At 44.7% G+C, this 25,230-nt stretch overlaps 1 protein-coding gene across 19 annotated transcripts in view; it reads left to right on the forward strand.

Annotated features, from left to right (window-relative positions):
* RGS6 (regulator of G protein signaling 6) overlaps positions 1 to 25,230 on the forward strand; it is a 625,171-nt gene that overhangs the window by 540,125 nt on the left and 59,816 nt on the right. For all 19 annotated transcript variants that reach the window (XM_061429323.1, XM_061429321.1, XM_061429324.1 and 16 more), the window contains 2 exons: positions 9,267 to 9,377; positions 21,743 to 21,868. In XM_061429323.1, the coding sequence (XP_061285307.1) occupies positions 9,267 to 9,377; positions 21,743 to 21,868 (237 nt within the window). The remainder of the gene's footprint in view (positions 1 to 9,266; positions 9,378 to 21,742; positions 21,869 to 25,230) is intronic.

Consider the following 25,230-nt stretch of genomic DNA (forward strand, 5'->3'; position numbering starts at 1 on the left):
CTTCCCACCTCTTTCATTTCCACTCTCCAGCACATTGAGTCCTGCAGGCTGCCGAAGGCTGGCCCTGCAGCCTCCAGTCTGTGGGTCTCCCTGGGCTGCCTCCTCTGGTACCATGAACCTGGAACCTTTGAGGAAGGAGGTTGGCTCTTCTGTGCAGATTTCCTGGGTCATCTTGATTTCACCTCTTCTGTCTCATTGTCCCCGTGAGTGGTCAAATGTCCTAAAATGCCTACATCGTGGCCACCAAACGGCATTTCCTGGAAGCGGTACCAAAGCCCATCTGAAATGTCACCCAGTTTTGGCTTTAGAAAATATGGTCCCTGCACACACAATGAATTTTCCAGACAAATAATGCTTAACACCTTGAGCTTTTCATTTTAAATATTTTGAATGAGAATATTGCTTTAAAATGCCCTTGCCTTCTTAAAGAAAGAATACTGCCTTTCAGTTAAGTTTTCTGGATAACTCAGGGTCATTGTTCATATATTGTGCTTTAAAATTCTGTCAGTGATCAAGGTCTTACCAAAAGGTTTCCCTTTCCCCTAGTAAAGCAAAAGTGCGGGTCGTTCAGTCATGTCTGACTCTGTGACCCCACGAACTGTAGCCCGCCAGGCTCGTCTGTCCATGGAATTCTCCAGGCAAGAATACTGGAGTGGCTTGCCATTCCCTTCTCCAGGGGATCTTCCTGACCTGGGGATCCAACGTGGGTCTCCTGCATTGCAGGCAGATTCTTTACTGTCTGAGCCATCAGGGCCCCAGACCAGTATGTTCTTTGAGTCTCTGTTTTTGCTTTTTAGTTGCTGCCTTGTTTTCTTATTTCTGTCAGCATGGCTTGTCTCCAGTGGCCCTTCTTCCTCTCTAAACGATTCCCATTTCCAATATGTAGCAGGCCAGGTGTATCAGTTAGCTATTGCTGAGTAACAGACCACCTGAAAGCATAGTGTCTTCAAACAAGTGGCATTTGCTATTGCTCGCATGACTCCCTGCCAGTCTGTGTGCTCACGTGTCTGTGTACATATGTCTATGTCTGCTGGACCACCCTCATGTCTGTGCGCCTCTGTGGATTCGGTTGGCTGCTCTACTGATCTTGCCTGGGATCTCTCACGTGTTTGGTTCAGCTGGTTTAGGATGACCTCGGCTGGGACCATTGGGTAGAGCTTTGCATGGTCTCCCATCCTCCAGCAGGCCGGTTTGACCTTGTTCACCTGGGGACAGAAGGATTGCAAGCAAGAGAGCAGAAACGTGCAGAGTTCCTTGAGGCTTGAAACTGGCATTCTGACACTTCTGCTGCCTTTTATTAACAAAAGCAAGTCACAGGCCCAGATCAGATTCAAGGACTGGGGAAATACACTCCATTTTTAAAACAGATCTACCGCACCAGAAAATCAAATAATCAAGTTCTTCAGTCTCCATCCAAGAGCAAGAAGAAAAGAGTCTTCATGAGGTGTGCTCTTCTTAATAACAGGCATTGAGCCTTGGGGCATATGTTATTTCATTGTAGACGCTGCTCTGAGGCCCTTTTGGTCATTTATCTGTGTTTCCTCAAGAGGCGAAATTGCCAAATAGATGAGGTCTTGCTCTTCTTTGCAAGAGTGCTCAAGGGGATCCACTTTTTATTCAGCCCAGCTTTATAGCAGTAAGCAAACCAACTTTGAGAATGCAAAAATCTATACATTTCAGTTCCAAATTGTTGGAAAGTCTCTATATTTTGCTATGTTTCTCCACCTTTAGTGGCACTGAGCTCTGGCCAGTCACTGCCCAGATCATGCAAAGCTGTCCCACATGGAGAAATAGCGTTGTGTGATTTTTTATCTGCTCCTGCACTTAGCTTATCCTTACCTGATCCTTGGGAGCCATGTGTGCATCACAGCCAACTGCTGAGTTGATTTTTTACCATCACCTTGCCTGCCCATGTCCGAGATCACTGCTGCCCCCTGAAATTATAGCAGGCTCCTCCTCTGCTTCCTGACCCCTCTATGATCATGAAGTGTAATTCATGAAATGAGATAATGAGCAAGGGACTGCAGATCCTAAGGGTCTATTAAGAACCTGCTGAGGTGATAGAAGTCTGTGAACTTACTGTCTAATGACAGTTTCAGGGAGGAAAAACTGGGGACCGAAGAGGTCATTACAACAGTGCTTTTATGTGATTCCAGGTGCCGCAGAGTCCTTGCTTCTCGTTCCCAGCTCATGTTAGGTGATAGGAAAGAAAACACCAGAGGTAACACTGTAGACAGGGTGCCTGTATCCAGACCAAGACCTAGAAAGGCCGTGATAGCTGGCCTGGCGTATGCTCTTCTGTCTAAGGGGCCACATTCACCTCCATGGCCCTTCCCTCAACCTGAGTTTCTCTGTTGCATATCTTTTCTCTGGATGGCCCATAATTAAGGAATTCTTTCTTTATATTGTCTTTCCTCCCCATTTTCTCCCACGTGAAGAAAGAGAGATGAATGAATTAATAAGAAGCAACCTTTTTTCTTCTGTGTCTGCTGTGCTGCTCTGCTTTTCATTCCCTTCCCATTCAGATCCTCTTCCTGCCCGGTCCCCCTTTGTGCATCATCATTTTGAAAGTACACATACCAAAGAGGATGCAAACTCACTCTCCTGTTCACCCTTCTCACATTCTGTCTCCGGCTTTCCTTCCCGCAAGAGGCCCTGATCTCCTAGGGAATGCAGCAGCACATTTGCGTTGTATTTCTAAAGTCAGAATGATGGTCACTCTCCCAGAATGCTTTGTATTCCATTCCCTTGCTCCCCTTGAGTAATCACTTCCCACAGCTGCAAGCCAGCCCTCACTGCCCATTTTCCTTGGAGCCTGACAGCATCTCTCCTTCTTCCCCCTCATATACTATGTACCTCTTATATGTATATGTATATGTACATATACTATGTACTATGTATATACTTCATTCTTGGGATGCTGTGTAGGGAAAAAATACAGTCTTCCTTTTCCTGTGTTTTCCCTTTACTCTCACGCCACCATGGGCTTCCCTGGTGGCTCAGACGTTAAAGAGTCCGCCCGCAGTGCAGGAGACCTGAGTTCATTCCCTGGGTCGGGAAGATCCCCTGGAGAAGGGAAAGGGTACCCACTCCAGTATTCTGGCCTGGAGAATTCCATGGACTGTAGAGTCCAAGGGGTCACGAAGAGTCGGACACAACTGAGCAACTTTCACTCACCCCGCTTCAGATGCCAGTCATAACGAGTCCGTAGGTTCCCCACAACTTTTGTCTGACTTGGCTATAAACAGAAGTTCCCATGACCCCTTCCTTGGGTTTGGTTAATTTGTTCAGTGTCTCACAGAACTCTGGGAAACACTTTCACTTACCAGTTTATTAAAGGATACAGATGAACAGCCGGACAAAGAGGTACATAGGGCCAGGTCGGGGAGGGTCCTGAGCCCAGGAGCTCCTGTCCCTGAGGGGCTGGAGTGCGTCACCCTGTCTGTCTGGATGTGTCCACCTCAGGAAGCATGAAATTGGCCCATGTGGCAAAGGGATGCCTGCCCTGGGAGCTATCACAGCACCAACTTACCTCTTGATCCCGCTATCACAGTGCTCACTTAGAGCCCCCATGCCTGTCCATTCCCACCTGAGACGCTGGACGGCTTGTATGGATGAAGCCTCGCCCACACCAAATGTACCACCAGCAAGAGATTTATAGGACCGTGGGCGTGAACTGCCCGTCTTGGTTGCAAGCATCTATCTTATAGTTGTGGGGTAACTGGAGGACTCTTGAAATGCTTTCCTGTTCTCTTATCAAAAGGTCCTGAGGGCTCATCAAAGCCATTAGGTAATATATGGTGAACTTGCCTTATAGCACACCAGGCTCCTCTCTCCACCGAATTCGCCAGGCGAGAATACTGGAGTGGGTTGCCATTCCCTTCTCCAGGGGATCTTCCTGACCCAGGGATCAAACCTGGGTCTCCCCCATCACAGGCAGATTCTTTACCTTCTGTGCTACCAGGACAAAGACCAGTTCAGTGGCTCACCAAAGAACCAGAAACCAAAGCTTTTCAATTTGGTCCACTGCTCCTCCCACCCCCGTGGGGTTACAGTCCATGCATGAGACAGTGTGTTTAAAACTCAAAGTATCACAGGCTCCTTCATCTTCCTTTGATGAATAAAACATCCTGAGCCTCTCAGAAAATTGAAGAACGGGATGTGGTGCTTCCCAAACTTGCATATCGTTCACCTGGTGATCTTATTACCAATGCAGATTCTGACTCAGTAGGTCTGGGTGGGACCTGAGCTTCTGCATTTCTTACAAGCTCCCAGTGATACCTGTCCCGAGCTTCATGGACCATGTTTTTGAGTAGCAATGAGATGGAGCTGCCAACGAATTTCTTCACATTCTCAGAAGCAAGCTACTTGGCCACGCCTGCTCTTTGCAATTCAGTAGCAGGAATTGTGACTCTGAATCTGCCATTACAGGGGAAGCTGGTGACACTCAAGATGGCAATGCTTACGGGAAAGTTTTATTGTGGATCGATAACCATAAAAAGATTTATACCTGCTGGTCCAATAATTCCACTTATGGATATTAATTCTAAATAAATAACCTAAAAGGCAGAAAAACTTATGTGAACAATGCTGTTTTACTGTAGCCAGAACTATGTATACTAAAAGAAAGAAAAAGTTTATGTCTAATATAAAGGAAATGATTACATAAATTATAATAAATTCATTTAAGATACTAATAATATTGTGGACAAATATTTGTCTTCTCTCTCTCCCCAAAAGTAACATGTCAGTAAAGGAATATAAATAGTATAAACTCACAAGCTCAACAAATGAATGAATGAATAATTTCCACACATTTTTCCAAGATCACAAGTGTATGGAATTAAGGAGCATGACCACAGGCTTCTGTCTCTGTAATGTTGTGCTTCTTTATATTGGGTGGTGAGTTCAAGGGTGATACTCATAATTTTTATGAGAAATGTTTCAAATTTTAATAAAAAATAAATTGAATGGGGACAGAATGAAGAACATCATGACCTCTTTGTTAGGGGTGGGAGAATTATAACAAAACCAGTTTGCCCAGCAAAATCTGGCTTTGGTTCTTGAAGGCACCCAGGACCATGGGAGGCAAGAATGAGGCATGGGCGTAACCCCAGAGGAATAGGTAGTCAGTCTCTGGAGCTTCTGCATCTGTGATTCCAAGCCCACAAAGAGACCCTCTCTCCCCATTAATGACAAACGCAGGAGGTGGGCACTTAATTCTCTGGAGAAATTGAATCCCATTAGCTCAGAACTCAGACACATCACATCACAAAGGGCAAGCTGAAAGCAAGAGAATTACTGAGTGAGTTGCATACAAGCTCTGGGACCCCTGACTCCTCCCATGCCTTGGTCTCAGGAGCCAGATGTAGATGCCCGTAGGCAAGAGACCGCTAACTATAACACGCAGGCCAAATCCATTCCACTCCACTCCCTGTGTTTGCAAATAAAGTTTTATTGGAACACAGTCACACACATTTATTCATGAATTATCTGTGGCTGCTTTTGTGCCATAATAGAAGAGCCAAGTAGTTGCAACAGACACCATCTGGTCCGCCAAGCCTAAAATATTAACTATTTCGGTCTTGCAGAACAAGTTTGTCTACCACTACTTTGGCTTTCTCTGGTGGCTCAGAGGTAAAGAATCTGCCTGCCAGTGTAAGAGACTCAGGTTTGATCCCTGGGTTGTGAAGATGCCTTGGAATAGGAAATGGCAACCTGCTCCAATACTCTTGCCTGGAAAATTCCATGGACAGAGGAGCTTAGTGGGCTACAGTCTAGGGGGATGCAAAGAGTCGGACACGACTGAGCACACAATATCCCCAGAAACCTAAGAAGATATTTCATTCATAAAATGAGAACTAGATACCAAGATAAACAAGAGTGAACTCTGGAAATGTAAGAAAGTGATAGTCCATAGTGGAAAAAATAAAGAAAATTTCAGAAGAACCAATAGACAAGAAGATGAGAAAAAAAAAATAGAGAAAATTTAGAAATATTGGATTATCAATTCCAACATTTAATTTAAAATAATTATAAAAAGAGAAGACCAAGGAGATGAAGGTTATGAAATTACTGAAGAAATACCATGAGATTTCTGGGAAATATATATATATGTATATGTGTGTGTGTGTCTATATATATATATATATTTTTTAACCTATTGATTGCCCATTGTGCACAGTGAATAAAAACTACCAGCAAGGGTCGTGGGGAAATTTGAAAGCACTATAGCAATAAAGGGAGAAGGCAATGGCAACCCACTCCAGTGGTCTTGCCTGGAGAATCCCAGGGACAGAAGATCCTGGTGGGCTGCCATCTATGGGGTCACACGGAGTCAGACACGACTGAAGCAACTTAGCAGCAGCAGCAGCAGCAGCGTAGCAATAAAGAGATGACGCTAAGCTTCCAGAGAGAAAAGAAACCAAACAAAAGAACAAAAATTAAAATGGGTTCAGACTTCTCAATAGTATCATAACAAACTGGATATCAAAAGAAATGGAGCGATGCCTTCAAAATTCTGAAAGAAAAATGATTTTTAACTCAGGGTTCTATATCCAGCACTGTGAGTGAAGTATGAAGTAAAAGCAATTTTAGGCCTGCAAAGACTCAAAATATTTAGCTCTTGTGTATCCTTTCTTAGGAAACTGCTAAAGGATGTGCCTTAGCACAGCCAGGGAGTAAAACCAGTAGGCAGGCGTGGAATCCAGGACACCAGGGCTCCCACAGAAGTGAAGGAAGGCCTGAGATGACGGTTTTGCATCAAGCCTATAGAACAAATGGTTCAGAATAGAGCAAGAGGACTCAAGACTTTGGGGAGAGGGCCTCCAGGAGACAGAGAGACAGAACTGATTGATTATCTGATGTGCTGTGGGGAAGTATTGCTAGGTGTTTTTACACATTTGTTAGAACACTTAAAAAATGTAATACACTCCTGAGCCCAGTGGCAAACAATTATTATACAGTTTAATAACATGAACACTGACTGCTGATATAACAAAAGTGTTACATTTGGAGGAAATGGTGGAGGGAGTTGGGGACTGGTAAGTAGAAAGTTAATCTTTGTTTAAAATTGATAATCAAAAGCAGGTATGAAAACATATAATTTAGGAATATCCGTGGCCACAGGACTGGAAAGGGTCAGTTTTCATTCCAATCCCAAAGAAAGGCAATGCCAAAGAATGCTCAAACTACAGCACAATTGCACTCATCTCACACGCTAGTAAAGTAATGCTCAAAATTCTCCAAGCCAGGCTTCAGCAATACGTGAACCGTGAACTTGCAGATGTTCAAGCTGGTTTTAGAAAAGGCAGAGGAACCAGAGATCAAATTGCCAACATCCGCTGGATCATGGAAAAAGCAAGAAAGTTCCAGAAAAACATCTGTTTCTGCTTTATTGACTATGCCAAAGCCTTTGACTGTGTGGATCACAATAAACTGTGGAAAATTCTGAAAGAGATGGGAATACCAGACCACCTGATCTGCCTCTTGAGAAATTTGTATGCAAGTCAGGAAGCAACAGTTAGAACTGGACATGGAACAACAGACTGGTTTCAAATAGGAAAAGGAGTTCGTCAAGGCTGTATATTGTCACCCTGTTTATTTAACTTATATGCAGAGTACATCATGAGAAACGCTGGACTGGAAGAAACACAAGCTGGAATCAAGATTGCTGGGTGAAATATCAATAACCTCAGATATGCAGATGACACCACCCTTATGGCAGAAAGTGAAGAGCAACTAAAGAGCCTCTTGATGAAAGTGAAAGTGGAGAGTGAAAAAGTTGGCTTAAAGCTCAACATTCAGAAAACTAAGATCATGACATCCGGTCCCAACACTTCATGGGAAATAGATGGGGAAACAGTGGAAACAGTGTCAGACTTTATTTTTCTGGGCTCCAAAATCACTACAGATGGTGACTGCAGCCATGAAATTAAAAGACGCTTACTCCTTGGAAGGAAAGTTATGACCAACTAGATAGCATATTCAAAAGCAGAGACATTACTTTGCCAACAAAGGTCCGTCTAGTCAAGGCTATGGTTTTTCCTGTGGTCATGTATGGATGTGAGAGTTGGACTGTGAAGAAGGCTGAGTGCCGAAGAATTGATGCTTTTGAACTGTGGTGTTGGAGAAGACTCTTGAGAGTCCCTTGGACTGCAAGGAGATCCAACCAGTCCACTCTGAAGGAGATAAGCCCTGGGATTTCTTTGGAAGGAATGATGCTAAAGCTGAAACTCCAGTACTTTGGGCACCTCATGCGAAGAGTTGACTCATTGGAAAAGACTCTGATGCTGGGAGGGATTGGGGGCAAGAGGAGAAGGGGACAACAGAGGATGAGATGGCTGGATGGCATCACTGACTCGATGGACGTGAGTCTCAGTGAACTCCGAGAGTTGGTGATGGACAGGGAGGCCTGGCGTGCTTCGATTCATGGGGTCACAAAGAGTCGGACACGACTGAGTGACTGATCTGATCTGATCTGATCTGAGGCCGTCTATGGGGTCACACAGAGTCAGATATGACTGAAGCGACTTAGCAGCAGCAGTAGCAGCAGCAGGTAAATGCTAAAAATAAATAAATAAAGACAGAAAGTAGGTGCCTCTGTGAGAAGGGATAGGAGAAAAAAAACATTGCTGTTGTTTTTTGTACAGGAAAGAGTTTAGCACTATTTTATCATTTTAACTATACGAACTTTAAAAAAATGAAATTCTATTTAAAAAGATTATGATTTTTTAAATTATAACTGTAAAAACTGAGTTACTTTTTGGGAAAATCCTTTATATAGGTTAACTCCTTTTGGTCTGCCAGGACTTTAAAGGCTTTATAGTAAAGAAATCCATCCAGCTGGGAAGGAATACTGGGCTGGCAGCCTTGAAAAGCTGTAGCATCCGCTGTGTGCCCCAGATGCCCTGAGATCTGCAGTCCCCATGGGAGGGTGATACACAGGCAGGTTTGGACCAGTGTATCAGTAAAGCTAGCATAACCAGGGAGGGATGCACCAAGATTCAGGGAAAGAGTTAGGTGGGAAAAAGATACAAAATTTATGTGTATACTATGACTGCAATAATGCAGAAACAATATGTCCATCATGGGGAGAGAGCAAGGACAAATGAAAACAGTTTGAGTTGTCAGAAGTGGGAGCGGGGGTCATACTTTTTTCCCTTTAACTTGGAATTATATGAAGATTGATATGATGTTTGTGTTAAACAGAATACCTGTTGTTATGGGAAATTGGTGGTATTCTTTGCTCTGCTTTCCTTCTACAGCTTAATTGCTTACACGGAACAGTACATGGAATATGACCCTTTGATCACACCAGCTGAGCCGTCCAATCCCTGGATCAGTGATGATATCGCTTTATGGGACATAGAGATGAGGTAAAAAAAACAAAAATGTTTCAATGTTTGGAAGTGGGGGGAGGAGCACAGTGCATGAGAATAGGAGATTATTATTGTACCCCATCTTAATTTGACTCTTTTTATCAACAGAACAGAAACTCCTCCTGTAACCACCCAAATGATTTCCTTGCTCATGGTTTCTACCTCTTTATAGTATTGTATGTGGATCCTTTATGGCTTCCCTCTGACCTCTCTCTGATTCTATGGATGTTATGATAACTGGGACAGTCCGTCATAGTTGCTAGTTCTGACTTCTGGAGGGCAAGAATCTGTGGATCATTTGCTTTTCATACATTAGCAACAACAACAATAATAGCTAGCATTTACTCTGTACTTCAGAGAAGGCAGTGGCACCCCACTCCAGTACTTTTGCCTGGAAAATCCCATGGACGGAGGAGCCTGGTGGGCTGCAGTCCATGGGGCCGCTAGAGTCTGACACGACTGAGCGACTTCACTTTCACTTTTCACTTTCATGCATTGGAGAAGGAAATGGCAACCCACTCCAGGGTTCTTGCCTGGAGAATCCCAGGGACGGGGAAGCCTGGTGGGCTGCCATCTATGGGGTCTCACAGAGTCTGACACGACTGAAGCGACTTAGCAGCAGCAGCAGCAGCACTCTGTACTTGACCTCTAGTAAGTATCTTCCAATGAGTCACCACAACAGGTAAACATTATTCTCAGAATTGAACAGATGGAAAATGGGAGTTAATGGACTTGCTCAAGGTCACACAGCAAGAAGGTGGTAGGATTAGGATTAGAACCCAGGCAGAGGGCCCCAGAGCTGTGGTCTTCATCCCTCTGCTCTTCTGGAGTAACAGGCACAATGGTTCCGTTCAGAAGTTCCTTCTGGATGAGAGAAAAGTGAAAGTGTTAGTTGCTCAGTCTGACTCTTTGTGACCCCGTGGACTGTAGCCCTCCAGGCTCCTCTGTCCGTGGAATCCTCCAGGCAAGAACACTGGAGTGGGTTGCCATTTCCTTCTCCAGGGGATCTTCCCGACTGCAGGGATCGACCCTAGGCTCCTGCATTGAAGGAGGATTCTCTACTGTCTGAGCCACCAGGGAAGCCCATACAGATGAGAGAAGCTAGTGTGTTTACTTAATAGCTAAGCAACTAAAGCCCAGGGGGTCTTAGACCACATTGGAGATTATGGGAGGAACCCAGTATGTTGTGCCTTTGCACCCTCTGCCCTTGGCTAGACAATTCTTTATTTTGTTCTTCATTTCTTTGTATCTCTCTCATTCACTTTCACCCTTGTCTTTTTTTCTGACTTCTTTTCTTAAGATGGAAACCTTGTAAGAAGGAATAGAAGTCACAGATGCTCATTATAAAAGGTTCAAACTGTCTTTGTGTATGCATGCATGCTCAGTTGCTTCAGCCCCATGGAGTGCACTCTTTGCAGCCCCGTGGAGTGTAGCCCACCAGGCTCCTCTGTCCATGGGATTCTCCCAGGCAAAAATGCTGGAGTGGGTTGCCATGCCCTCCTCCAGGGGACCTTCCCAACCCAGGGATTGAACCTGCATCTCATGTCTCCTACATTAGCAGGTGGGTTCTTTACCACTAAGGACCACCTGGGAAGCCCTTCAAACTGTTAAACGTATATGAGAAAGAAAACTCTCTCTCGCTCCATCCCAATCTCACTTTCCAGAAAGAGCCTTTGTTGATAGTTTAATGCCATGGTTCCCAAACTGCACCCAAGCATTCTGGGCTGCTGCAGGGAACTCACAGGATTCCCGGGAGACATTCTAAATCATTAAGGAAAACACTGATGTTCAACCTATGTCAGATACTGTATAAATGACTAACTTAAGGTGTTCCCTGTTTTCAACGTTAGATCACATTATATTCCTTTCAGTGATGCCATATCTTTGCAAATCCGGGTGTTCAGGGCAGTTGCTATGATAAAAAGGAATTATTGGGCAAAAATCAACACGGAATAGGAAATGAAGGTGGTGGGGTTGAGAAGATGTGCAGCGCTCCACAGCACGTGTGTGCTCATTTAGGAGCAAAGTAAACATAATATATTTTCTTCCAATTTATATATATTTCAAATAACTCTGAAACAACTTAAAAACAACCCAAGCATTATCAATCTTTTTCATCTTTGCAAATCTGACAGATTAAAATAAACATCTCATTTTGCTTATTTTTTTTGTTAAAATACTTGAGGATCTATTCTTATGATTACTAGATACTCATTTTTCTTTGGTGGCTTGCCTGTTTTTTTGTGTGTGTTCTTTGCCTTTTTTCTAGTGATGTGTTTTGCCTTGGACATGGGGATAGAAAGCAGTCACATTTACTCAGATCACATAGTTAACATTTTTCTCAGCTGTTTGTTTTCTGAATCTAATTTTTCTCCTTGTTTATTTTTCTCTTCCTTGAGTTTTACTTTATTAGTCGAGTTTTGTGTTAGCTAGTCATGTGTGAGTGTGTGTGTGTGTGTCCGACTCTTTGTGACCCTATGAACTGTAGTCTGCCAGGCCCCTCTGTCCATGGAATTTCCCATGCAGGAATACTGGAGTGGGTTGCCATTTCCTCCTCCAGTGGGTCTTCCTGACCCAGGGACTGAACCCATGTCCCTTATGTCTCCTGCATTGGTCAGACGGGTTCTTTACCGCTAGTGCTGCCTGGGAAGCCCCATGTAAGAAAGACAACTTCTTTTTAATTATTTCTGACATGCCCTTGGTAGTCCCTTTGATCTGATCCAAGAATTTACATCTTTCTTTAACTTGCTTCTCTTCTCTCTCTCTCCCTCTCCTTTATTGCTACTCTTTTCTCTCCATTCTACCCTCTCTTTTCAGGAAATCCTTTGGTAGGAACTCTGGTCATCTGCTGTGTAGTAGCACCATCTCTTATCTTTTCTCTATTAAAAATTCCATCTCTTAGTCTTTTTCTTCTATATTCAAGAATAGAATCTCTTGAGTTACTCTTCAGAGTCACCAGTCTCAGTGGTACCCATTCTGTGACTTTATACTTTAACGAGTTTTTTTTTTTTTTTTTTTCCTACTGAGTGCTGGGAAGGGTAGTTGACACTTGTGCTTTTAATTTCCAAGAATTTATAATATTCTTGGACTGCTTTTTCTTCACAGCCTGCTCTGTTCTAGTGATGTATATCCTCTTGAATTGCCCTGGAAGGAATTCAGACTTTTTTCATATCTCCCCTCTATTTCTGCCACTTAGTTTATTTCACAGGGCATCATTGATCAGAGAATCATTGTTTCTGTTCATTGTGTCATTACTCCAATCACTGTTCAGAGCAGATCAGTCCTTTCAGACAATTTGGGTACTACTGGTTTTCATAAGTGAAGGTCCTGGCTTTCAACTTTCACTATATGTTAGAACCACCCGGAGAGCTTATTTGAAAAAGTACCAGTGCCTAGTCCCCTCTCTGGGTCAGTTAAGTGCGCCGTTTCTGGCAGCGATGGATTGCGTGTTTGTTTAATCTTACGCTAATTACAGGCCTGACCTGGAAGCCCAGCCTTTCCTCGGCCTAACGTTCCCGCAGCCAGGCGCGCCACTCTGTTTCGGGCCTGATGCATTTAAGTCATTCAGTCTCCTCTCCACGGCGCACCCCAAGAAGGACACTCTTCTCCCATCTGTTGAGGGATCTTAGGGGGGCACAGAGAGATCTGCAGAAACCAGTGAGCAGCAGGAGGAAACCTCAGCATCTTTGGAAGTCTCCCTGCCTTGCTGAGATGTTTTCTCATCCATATTAGCTCTACCAGTCCCAGGTTACACAGGCACCACCCTCTGGCTTTACTTCCCATGTAAGAAGCTGGCCAGAAAATGTCCCCCTTTTACTTAGAGACCCTCTTGGCCCAGGGAACCCGTGTCTCATATTTCTGAGTTCCTCCCCTATGCACCCCCATTCACTACCTGCCAACTGCCCCTACTTCCAGTCTTGCTGCTCAGGGCTTGGGATTTTCCCAGGCTTCTGCTGGTAACACTCAGTCACCTTATTCCCAGATGGCCCCACTGGAAGCCTAGGTGGCCCACGCTCAGCTTTGTCACCAGTTCACCTGCTTCGTAAGTTCCCAAAGTTCCTCAACGTTTGTCCTCTGCTGGTAGGAAATTTATTTGCCTCTTACACTCTGTGTTTTATTTTGGTTTTGATATTTCACTGAACTCCAGATTCTTATCTGTTCCCTCCTCCTGGACCACTCTCACAGACCCGCACATGACTGGCTTCCCTTTTCATTCAAGCCTCACTCAGCATTGGTGTCTTTTTCTCAGAAAGGTCTTCGGTGACCACTCACTCTGTAGTGGCCACCCCACATCCATCCAGTCTTTCTAGATCACATCCTCCCCCTGGATCTCTTTCTAAATAAGACTTACAGTTATTTTAGCACCTAGACCTGTGTCTGGCATGTAGTAGATACTCAGAAAGTATAGGTTGGATGGAGGGTGAATGGAGAAGTGACCATTTTGTTGGTAATGCTGTTGGCATTTGGGAAAGGAAGAGAGGTTAAGTGTGTGAATTTAATTCACCTTGATGACATTGGCATTTCCTCCTTCTTTCTTGTAAGTCAGCAAAAAAAAAAAAAAGGCAAAAAGCATGATAGTTTGGGAAGATGGTGGCCACCTGGCCTGTTGGTTTATTCAAATGTATCAGCACTTTGTCCCCAAGGGACTCACTGCCCCCACAGCTAGGTTCTGGCTCTGTTTTTACAGCTCAGGCTTCTACTGTCATCATAACATCTGACCTAACACCTACAGTGTTCTGTTCATCTTCAAGCTAGTTACACAGATACAAGGGAGAATGACGAGAATGTGAGGCCCTCTTTCTTCTCCCAGCAGGACATTCCCACCCAGTCAGACAGCTGGCAGTGATTGGGAACCTGCCTCTGGTGATACGGAGTCAGGGATCAGCGCCAACATGCTTGTTCAGTCTAGAGACCAAACAGCCTTTGTGCATGAAGCAAGGGCTGAATGTGACCAGCAAAATAATCAGAGGTCATCTTTTTCTCAGTTTCAGTTTAATTTAGTGTAACTAATAAAGAGTATTGAGACCTACTATGTGCTATCTTCTAAGTAAGAAAGTTTCTCAAGATACCCATGTAGCAAAGTGAATAACATGCTGTCTTACCTCCCGGCTCCAGGATTCCTCCTTTTTGGCAAAGGACATTAATGTCACTCGGGGCACAGAGTCAGGCCCTAAGAGCAGGAGTGTTGGCAAAGATTCAACAACAAGTGGAGAGGTTGTGCCCCATAAGAAAATGAGATGAATGTACTTTTTGTCCCCAAGAGGGGAGACCTCAGGGCTGTGAAAAGTGAGGGTGGAAAGAAGAGCAGAGAGACAAGAGAGAGCCAGCCTCCATTCAGAGCCATGAAAACCCCTAGTGCTGAGGTGTCCGAGGACTTTTCAAAGTGGAAATACTGAATATGTGATTTCTAAACTGCCGGGGGTTGGATGATGCAATGTGTACCCCCTTCTCAAGACCCTCCAATTTCAGTAAAGGCTTCTACCCTCTCAGACACTTATATGAAGTTGGTTTTTGGTGAAGATGGGTGAAGTTGTATGGAAGAGTCGAGGCAGCATGGGAGACAGTAGGGGTCACTTGGGACTTCATGTTCATCTGAGGTGAGCTGTGATTTCTCCTGGGCGTGAGTAAATGGGTACAGACTCTTTCCAATGCCCAGGGCAGAGGTCATCACAGATAACGTCTGGATTCTACAGAGTTGAACATACTGTCTCAGCCATGTAGGGTTTATAGACAAACCAGTCAAAGACAACAACAGGGATTAATAGAATAATTGGCAGGATGAAGCAGGATGTAGCATAAACAGTATGAAATTGTGCTTTAATCCTCTCTCCTTCTCAGACAAACTATTAGATCTAGAAATCCAAGGATGAGAAAAGGAATGTTCAGGGGGCAATACAAGACTGCCTCTTTAAAGGATATACCTGAAGTTTATTCGGTGAAAATTCTGAGAAGTCAAATTTAGATAAAGAAGATAGTGATTGCCAGGGCTCATCACTGAGAAAGAATCATCCCCAAATTGCCAGATCTCAGTTGGAGAGAGCTCTGTCATCTGAGGGCTTCCCTGGTAGCTCAGTTGGTAAAGAATCTGCCTGCAATGCAGGAGACCCTGGTTCAATTCCTGGGTCAGGAAGATCTGCTGGAGAAGAGATAGGCTACCCACTCCAGTATTCTTGGGCTTCCCTTGTGGCTCAGCTGGTAAAGAATCCACCTGCAGTGTGCGAGACCTGGGTTTGAAGATCCCCTGGAGAAGGGAATGGCTACCCACTCCAGTATTCTGGCCTGGAGAATTCCATGGACTATATAGTCCATGGAGTCACAAAGGCTGAAGTCTCACTCACGTGACTGAGTGACTTTCACTTCACTTCACTCCACTCCACTGTCATTTGAATACCACCAGGAAAGTGTCCCTGGGAAGATGCCATCAGCGAGATAGTGGCTCTAACAAGAACCTGCAGGATTGGGGTTCATGATTTGCCCTCACCACATGGTATTGGTTTGACCTTCTCTCTTTGCTGGGCAACAGGCACATGAGCAAAGAGCTACAAGGAACCAGCTCATCCTACTTGGTCAAAGGCATCCACTCCCAACTAGCCCAATGTGCTGAGGGGCAGAGACGATCACTGAGCTACTCAGCAAGTTTGATAGAACTGTAATCCATGGTATTAGTCGATCTCCCTCCCTGTGGTAGTCAGTCTCCATATATAGCCCCATCAGGGCTTTCCTCTTTGTATGCAGGGACTGCTTCTTCTATGGAAAGGCGACACCTCCCTCACTTTTCATCCAGGCTGGCCTTGATGTCTTGTTTAACCGACAGAGTATGGCAGGAGTAATATTCTGGGAACAGATCATAAAACAGCTCTTGGTCATTTGAAACATTTGCTCCTAAGACATTCTTTCTTACAAACCTATTGGTTATGAGAAACCCAAGTGATCAGGGAGATCGTGGAGGTTGAGAGCATTGGCTGAGCTTCTGGCCAAAAACCAGCATCATCTGCCATGTGATGAGCCATCTTGGATGTCCAACCCAGTCCACCCTTCAGATGACACCACCCCCAGCTACTATCCGTCTACAACTCTTGAGAGACCCGAAGTGAGAACCTCCCAGCTAGGCCCAGTCAACTCATGGGATGCTGAGAGAGAAGAATAAATTGTTGTTTCAAGCCACTGAGTTTGAAGATGGTTTGTTCCAGAGTAACAAACAACAGGACCACTCCTTGTTGAAGTATTAGGACCCTCAGGTTTTCTTGGAGCATTAAGTAATATTGTGATTGTTTCTTCAATAACCTTCATCTTGAGATGGACTCATTGGTTATTCACTCTTTAAGGAAAAATCCCTTGTTTCATAATTTTTCCAGTAACTCGAAACCTTTTGAAGATAGCTTGATGTTTTTATATATAGATGCTTATTCTGAATCTGGCTTTATTGTTCTCAATTTGGGAGAACAGCTGGAATGAAAGACAGACTCCCTGGGAGAGCCACCTGTCTTGGCTGTGTTAATTTGGGCTGCTCAGTGGGAGGCTGGAATTTGGTGAGAAGCAATGGGCATGGAAGAGAAATTAGAGTTGGAAAAAGGCATCTAGCTAGCAAATAGAAATATAAGGACACATCGATGTCAATATAAAGACACATCATCTACATTACTTACTGTACACATTTTCTTACTGATTTCCCTTTAGTGTTAAACACGTGCTGTGTGAAAAGCACTATGATAAATACAGAGATGTGGTCTCTGCCCTCAGAGAGCTCACAAGATAGCTGCAAAGACAGTGACATAAACCCTTTAAAAGTTAAGTGATGGTACAAAACCATAATTAGAGATATGTCATGAGAAAGCCTTTCTATACAACGGATGAAAATATAGGGGCTGTGAGTTCCATGGATTATCTGAGTGAGACCAAGGGAAAGTTATGGTACTAGTCACCTGGGGATGGATGTCCAGAGATAACTTTTCAGAATTATTTTATAACCACAAGAGACCATTCCATGGTAGCAACCTGTTCACATCTGATCTTGAACCTTCAAAGGGATGGTGCTTCAAATAACCAAGAGGTACAAGAAAGACATGGATAGGAAAGTTATATCCAAGAAGCTTTTAATAGAATAGATCCCAATGACCAGATTATTAGAAGAAAAAGAGCAGATATAGGGTGCCCAGACACAGAAATAGGATTGTGAATAATGAGTAACTGAAGGAACCCAGATGTACTAGGTTGAATAGTGTCACCTAAAAATTCAAGTCCTTCCCAGAATCTCAGAATGTGACTTTATTTGGAAACAGGACCATTAAAGATGCAATTAGTTAAGATGAGGTCACCCTGGGGTAGAGTAAGCTCTTACTCCAATATGTTGCTCTTGTTGTTTAGTTGCTAAGAGTTGTGTCCAACTCTTTTTCAACCCCATGGACTGTAGATTGCCAGGATCCTCTGTCCATGGAATTCCCCAAGCAAGAATATTGGAGTGAGTTGCCATTTTCTTCTACAGGGGATCTTCCCGACCCAGGGATTGAGCCTGCATTGACTGCATTGGCAGGCGGATTCTTTACCACTGAGCCACCAATTGGAGGGAAGTCCAATCCAATATGACTGATGTCTTTATAAGGAGAGAAAACAGAAACACTGGCACATACAGAGTAAATGCCATGTGAAAAACCAGATACAGAGGCAGAATACCATGTGATACAGATACAGATACAGAATACCATTCTATCAGAGGCAGAATACCATGTGATGACAGAGGCAGAGATTGGAGTAATGTGTGAGCAGGCCATGGATGCCAAGGATTTCTGGCAGCATCAGAAGCTAAGAAGAAGGCATGGAACAGGTTTTCCTCTAGAGCCTTCAGAGAGAGTGTGGCCCAGTTAACACCTTGATTTCAGATTTCTAGCCTCTAGAACTGTGAGAGAATCGATTTCTATTTTAAGCTGTCCAGTTGCTTGTATGTTGGCCAACTAGGAAACCGCCACACCAGGGTAGCCTGTCTCTCCAAAACTCCTTGTTTCTGCTGAAGGCTGAGCTTGCAGCTCCCTGTATATCCAGACATCTGTCCTAGGCCATCTAGAGACACCCCTGGCTCTCTGGCTTACCCCCAAAATGGCCCTTATCCTCCACCACTCTTCCCCCTGCCACCACCAAGGAACCTGGTGGGATGAATATGGCTCACTGCTTGCAAACAAGAAAGTAGTGATGCTGGTGGTGGACGTGTGTCCATAACACAGTCACGACAAAAACTGAGCAACTTTCCACACCTGACTCTCTGGGCACCGCCACTGATTGGGGTATAGCTGTCATCAGCACCATCCCCGAAGAGCCCTGCAACCTTGGTGGCCATCCCAGGTCACAGCACGACCCTGGCAAAAGCAGATGCGTTCCTGCAGCTCGGTGGGGCTTCCATTTGTTGCTTGCCTCAATAGTAACAGCGCTTTTTGTCCTCTGGAAAGCTGTTGAGTTTGATTCTGTGGCTTGAGTTTGAGAGACTCTAGGATCTGTCTTCTTGGCTCATTACAGAAAGCCCAGCCTTGAACACTGGGGAAAAAAAAATCTATCTTGGAATTCCTCATTGTTGGTGGCTCAAATGGTAAAGAATCTGCCTGCAATGTGGGAGACCTGGGCTTGATCCCTGGATTGGGAAGATCCCCTAGAGGAGGGCATGGCAACCCACTCCAGTATTCTTGCCTGGGAAATTCCATGGAAGACATCATAAAAAAAGTTTGTGTCTATTTTTAAAAAGAAGGGAAATATGTGGATGTCATCGCTGTGTGTGAGCTGTAGGGCTTACAGCTTAGTGCTTGCAGATAAAATGCACCTTCCTTACATCATTTGCAGAGGCTACAGTGTAGTGGTTCTGAACCCTGTGGGCAAGAGCCTTTTAATGTGGCTAGCATTCATTCCACACCAACACACTTTCTGTTTCCACCTTCCGTCCTTGGCAATAGAGCTGCATGGGGAGCATGTGTTTGGACTTGGGGAGTGAAGAGACGACTACTGTTGAGCTCCTGCAAAAAGCCTGAAAATGAATGGAATATTTTCTCCACCAGTTTTTGAAGTTTTCTTGTATCAAGCCAGATGACAATGAAACTGTTCTGTGTTGTGCTTAGTCACTCAGTTGTGCCCAATTCTTTGCAACCCCATGGACTATAACCTGCCCGGTTCCTCTGTCCATGGGGATTCTCCAGGCAAGAATACTGGAGTGGGATATCATGCCCTTGATGACAATGAAGCTACATACTTCGTTATTTGGCTCTCCAGAGATATACCTTCACCACCCTAGAATTTAATATCATGCTTTTGACTTTTGTTGAAAGCATTTAATTCACGGACACATGCTGTTATCTCCCACTCAAGTGGTGGACCAGCAGTGGGATCTTAGCCCCACCTCAGACACACAGAATTGGAATTCCCAGCTTAACAAGATCCCTGAGTGACTTAAGTGCACATTAAACTCTGAGAAGTTTGCATGTTATGAAAAAACTCAAATGAACTTTTTGGCAATCCAATAGCTGTATGTAAAAGTTTCCTGCACTTTTTTTTTTTTAAATAAAGGTATCAGAAATATCATTCATTGTGTTTCAATGCTCCTTATGTAAAGACTTGTGAGACACTTCCTCTTATAATTCAATACTAGAGCAAAAGTTGTCTTTACTGACAAACTTAACATATTACCTCTTTCAAACATTGAAAGTGGTTCAATCCATTCAAATCTCTTTTTATCTTGGCTCCAAGGAAGCTCTAAAAAATTTTTTTGCTCACTGGCAGTAGTTCCCCCAGCCTAGGTTTTCTGGTATAATAACCATCCCCTACTAAGACTTATCATCACTCGTTTTTATTACTATTCTTTCCTATATTGGGGTGTCCCTGGTGGCTCACTGGTAAAGAATCCACCTGCCAATACAGGAGACATGGGTTCGATCTCTGGGTTGGGAAGATCCCCTGAAGGAGGAAATGGCAACCCACTCCAGTATCCTTGCCTGAGAAATCCCATGGACAGTGGAACCTAGTGAGCTACAGTCCATGGGGTCGCAAAAGAGTTGGACATGACGTAGCAGCTAAACGACAACAACCAAGATTCACCATTACTTGTTCCTATTATCATACTTGCCTATGTTTAAGGGTTTGGGGATTTTGTTATTGTTTTGATTTTGTAATTGTGTGTTCTTGTAAACCTCTGATTCTTTTTGGACCTAAGTTAAACATCAATAAATCAATGGATATCAAAAAATGGGGGGGAAATAAATATTGGTAGACCAATGTGTCTCAGAGTTTAATGTGCACTTAAATCACCCAGGGATCTTGCTAAGCTGTGGATTTCAATTCCACGGGTCTGAGATGGGTCCTGAAGTTCCACTGCTGGTCCACAGACTACCACTTGAGTGAGAGATAGCAGTATATAGCTCATGAACTAGAAATCTGTTGCTGCTTAAAGAAGTCAGAGGAGTAAATGCAGCAAAGGAACTGTAAATGGAAAGAAGCGGAAGGAAATATTTTCATCTTCCAACACCAAATGAATAAGACCAACTAACTCTCTGTCCCCCCTCCCTGCACTTTGGTTTGGAGAGAGTCCCATGAACGTGAGGCAGCATGGCAAAGCTGAGGGCTGTGTTCTGGAACCACACAGTCTGGACTTGAGCCTCAACTCCATCCCTTCCTAGTGTGTCTTTGGGTAAATTGTCACCAGGCCTCAGTTTCCCTATCTGCAGAATGGGGACGGTGTTAGTACATTTTTCAGAGTAGTTTCAAGGACTCAGTGAGTTAACAGGTGTGAAGGCTGGGAACGATGCCTGGACCATTGTAGACACTGTGCAGGTGGTGGTTAAATCAATGAATGGATGCAACATTCTGCTTCTAAGCACCTGTATGGGGTTTATCCTGGATGAGTTGATGTATTTCTGATCAGTTGAACATCACTTGGTTCTAAACTGGACTCTGTTTTTCCCCTGGGAATTGAGGAAGGGGCAGGAGGTGGGGGCAGCATCTTTGATGAAAGATCAGATTCACAAAGCATCCTCAGTTTTTAAGTGAAAAAAATAAAAGTATGGAGTCAAGAGTTGGACCTATGACTGACAGGAGTGGCCCAGGGAAGCCAAATCAGCAGAGTTGTTGTATGTCCTGTAAGCAGCACTTGGCGAGCATCCCCTCGATGTGGCCCCTTTCAAACACCTCTTTAAAGAGACTTTTACCCTTGGCTAGTGTTGGTGTAAAAAAGACTACATTAAGCATTTGTACAGGTTTGATGGAATCTGTCACTTAAATGAGACATTTCCCTTTGGCCTGTGACAGCTAAATAAATTTGAGTTGTTAAAGAAACTGTGCTACAGGTTTCTGCCTGGTATTAATCACCTTTTAAACCTTTGTTCCCTCTCCCAAAGCAAAGAGCCCAGCCAGCAGCGAGTGAAGAGATGGGGCTTCTCTTTCGATGAGATCTTGAAGGACCAGGTGGGGCGGGACCAGTTTCTACGATTCCTGGAGTCGGAATTCAGTTCAGAAAACCTCAGGTACATCTCTCCAAGGTTTGAGTTGTGCGCAGAGTATCTGAAGAAATTTACATCATCAGTTTCCCTCGCCACCTCCCTTTCTCAGTCAAATGCTATGGCTCAAATTCAAATTCCAATTAATGTGGCCAAGGTTGGAGAACAAACTTTATGTTCAAGCTTTATTATCACTGGATGAGCACCCACCAACACCACAGTGTTTGGTTCTTTAAATCCAGATGACATGTGTTCAAGCTATTGGAAACATGTCTTCAATAATAAGTCAATGGTCGAATGGATTTAATGACACCATCCTTACACTAAAACCATAAAACCATGGAGCTCCATGGCAGAAAGGGAGCTCAGAGACCTTTCCCTTCAAAACTTTCCAATCTCTGGGGTCCTGAATACTTGACAGGCTAACGAGAAAAAAGAGGGGTCAGTGGGTTCACTTCAGAATTTCAAGAAGTCACAGTTAATACTGTTCAAGAACTGGAGATGTAACTCTAAAAGCTAATCAAAATATACTTTTCTTTTTGGGGGGAATTCTAGCAACTCCATGTAGTGGTTGCTTTGGTCACTTGATGCCAGTGAAAACATTGATTGTTCTATTGGTCTGTGAGTAATCAAGATGGGGAAAATGTACTAATGTGTTGATAGTTACTGTCTAGTAGAAAAAAAAGAAACTTTTAAAACATGGGATTCATTGTAAGAGAAAAGAAAGGGAGCTTGTAAAAAGGGGTAGGGATGGTGGTCATGCAAAACTGAGTAACCCGGGATTTATTCAGGCTTTCATTGTATTAGATGTAGAAACAGAGACATACAGAAAATGTGGCTTATCTAAGACCCTGACTCATCTTGGCCAAGTGTTGTCTTCTCAGTGGGTAAGATGGAAATCTCAGTGTTTTCTGGGCACCAGGATCTCTTTTACATACAAGGTTAATTCCCGTCTTCCAATGGCATTTTTCCAAAGAGTGACTTTATTAATTTTTTTTTTACTTTAAAAAGACCATATGCTGTGAACAAAAGACTGTGTGCTATAGTGTTAATGCGCAAAATCCATGTTATATATTCAGAGTTGGAGACCATATCAGTTCTGTACATCAATCAAATGATATTTATCACACACCTATGCTGTCTCCAGCCCCCAAGAATCTGCTGAGGGGGTGTAAGAAAGACAAGATGCATGATCTTTGCCTGCAGCAACCTTGTCGGTCCTTGAAGAAAACACACAAGAAATCCTTAAATCATTAAATGAATATAAATGAGTGTAAACTCTGAGAACCATTTTGGTAATGTTTTCAAAACATCCTACCAGACTAGGCACATCATAAGCTGGGCTTTGAAGAGTATACAAGATACTGATGTAGACAAGAAAGAGGGAGGGGGGCTGCTCTCAGCTGGAAGACCCTGAGAGCGGAGCTGTGGTGGGGGGACCCTCGCACACCACGCAGTCCTGGGAGGATGGGTAGATGCTGATTAACTGGACTAGCGAGGCCATTCCAGGTGGCTGTGTACCTATTGTAAACCAGATAAGGTTGAATATCTGATTTCAGGTTATAACACAGAAGAGCTCTTTTCTTGTGCTGAGGCATTATTCTACACTTTGCTTCAATTCCTAATTGAGTATTTGTAATAGAAGGCTTGACTCTGGACCACTTTATCAGGATGGTGCTCAGACCAGCCTCCTAGGCCGTGCCTGCAAGTGTCCTGGGTGGGAAACCACCCCCTCTGTGGCCAGCATGCTGTGCCCAGGCAGACTCTGCATGACTAGTTCAGCCTCAAATCCCACCCTCAGCCTGGTCCCCATGAGCTAGCCCTGGGGCTTCTCCCCGTGTTCCCTGCTCATCCCTGTCCACGGGGCCCCAAGATGGAGTGGTGTGTGGTTTGTGGTTTAGTCACGAAGTCATGTCCAACTCTGGGCAACCCCATGGACTGTAGCCAGACTCCTCTGGCGTGCGTTGCCATTTCCTTCTCCAGGGGATCTTCCCCACTCAGGGATCGAACCTGGGTCTCCTGTATCACAGGCGGATGCTTTACCAACTGAGCTACTCCAAAAGCCCGTGGAGCTGTATAGAGGCTCCCTTAACCTGGCTATTTCTCAGCCACCTGCACCATTGTGGAGATGTGGACAGAGGACCACAGCATCCTGGTCCTTGTGAGGGGCCCTGGGTGAGAACATGAACTGGTTCAGCCCTGCCTTGCCCAGTCTGAGTGTAGCCAGGGCCATGAAATCTGCATGCATTTCAGGCCGGGAGCACACAGAGGAGGGTGTCCCTGGCAGGTGTCAGGGCCTCCTCCTGCCTTACCGCCTGTACTCTGCCAGCGCCTCGCTCCAGGAGGGCTGCAGTCAGTCCTGGGTGAGAGAGTGGATGTGAGCGGGTGTGAGTGTGCAGTAACTAATCTCCTCCCCCAGCGTGTATGCATAAATCCAGACTTAAAGAGGGTCCCTTCTGATCCGTGACAGGAGAGCGGATAAAGGAAATAGAACAACCTGAGATAAAAAGTATAGCCCAAGAGCTTCTAAAATCCTCTCTGCAAGCCCATATTCTACTTGTATGATATTCAGCATAATTGGATATATAGGGGAAGCTTTGGTTTTAAATCACACAACTTTAGGACTCTTGGGTCACCTAGAACTAGGTCCTTTCCTCCGCCTCCATTTGCAGTCATTCCTGTGGCCACAGATACCAGCCTGGCGTCCACTGTGACCCAGGTCCTGAGGGTGCAGAGTTGAATGCACCTCACCCCTCACCCAGGGCATCCTCGGGGGGCCCTGTGGCTGCACCTCCCCTGTGGTCCCTGTGAAGGGTGGATGCCAGGGCCATGCCATGTGGCACAGCTCGAGGACACTGCCCATCTGTGGTGCTGGCCATGCCGGGATGGTCCTTCCTCCCCCGGACTGGTCAAGCCCAGGCAGCTGGCCTTGGAGCAGGGGAGGGAAAGAGAGAGACTGACCAGGACTCAACTGGATCCACTGCAAAGGCTTCTCCACGTCTGTCTCCCCAAGCTCCTTTGCATCTCTCCAGTGAAAGGGGTACTTAGAGCGTGATGTTTTTGCATGATGCCTAGAAAAATCTTGCCAGCTCACCAGCCAAGTGGTTCAGTCTCTGCCAGCGCTTCAGAATACAGAGAAGAGGAGCCCCAAAGAGGCATAGGTGTTGCTTTCACCACAGCAAAAGGTCACCCGGGATCCTTTAAGGAAAGAGGTCTGTGGTCATACAAGTTGACATCTTCTTTCATCATTTTTTGGGGGGTGAGCCTGTGAGATGAGGGAGGGGCAACACCTCCAAGCACTGGAGGCCACGTGGCCAGGGCATCTGCGGCAGACAGCAGGGCTCATGGTTGTGGGCTCCTTGTAGGCTGAGCCCAGGGCTCCATTTGGA

This window comes from Bos javanicus, chromosome 10 (genome assembly GCF_032452875.1).
Source record: "Bos javanicus breed banteng chromosome 10, ARS-OSU_banteng_1.0, whole genome shotgun sequence".
Taxonomy (NCBI): Eukaryota; Metazoa; Chordata; class Mammalia; order Artiodactyla; family Bovidae; genus Bos; species Bos javanicus.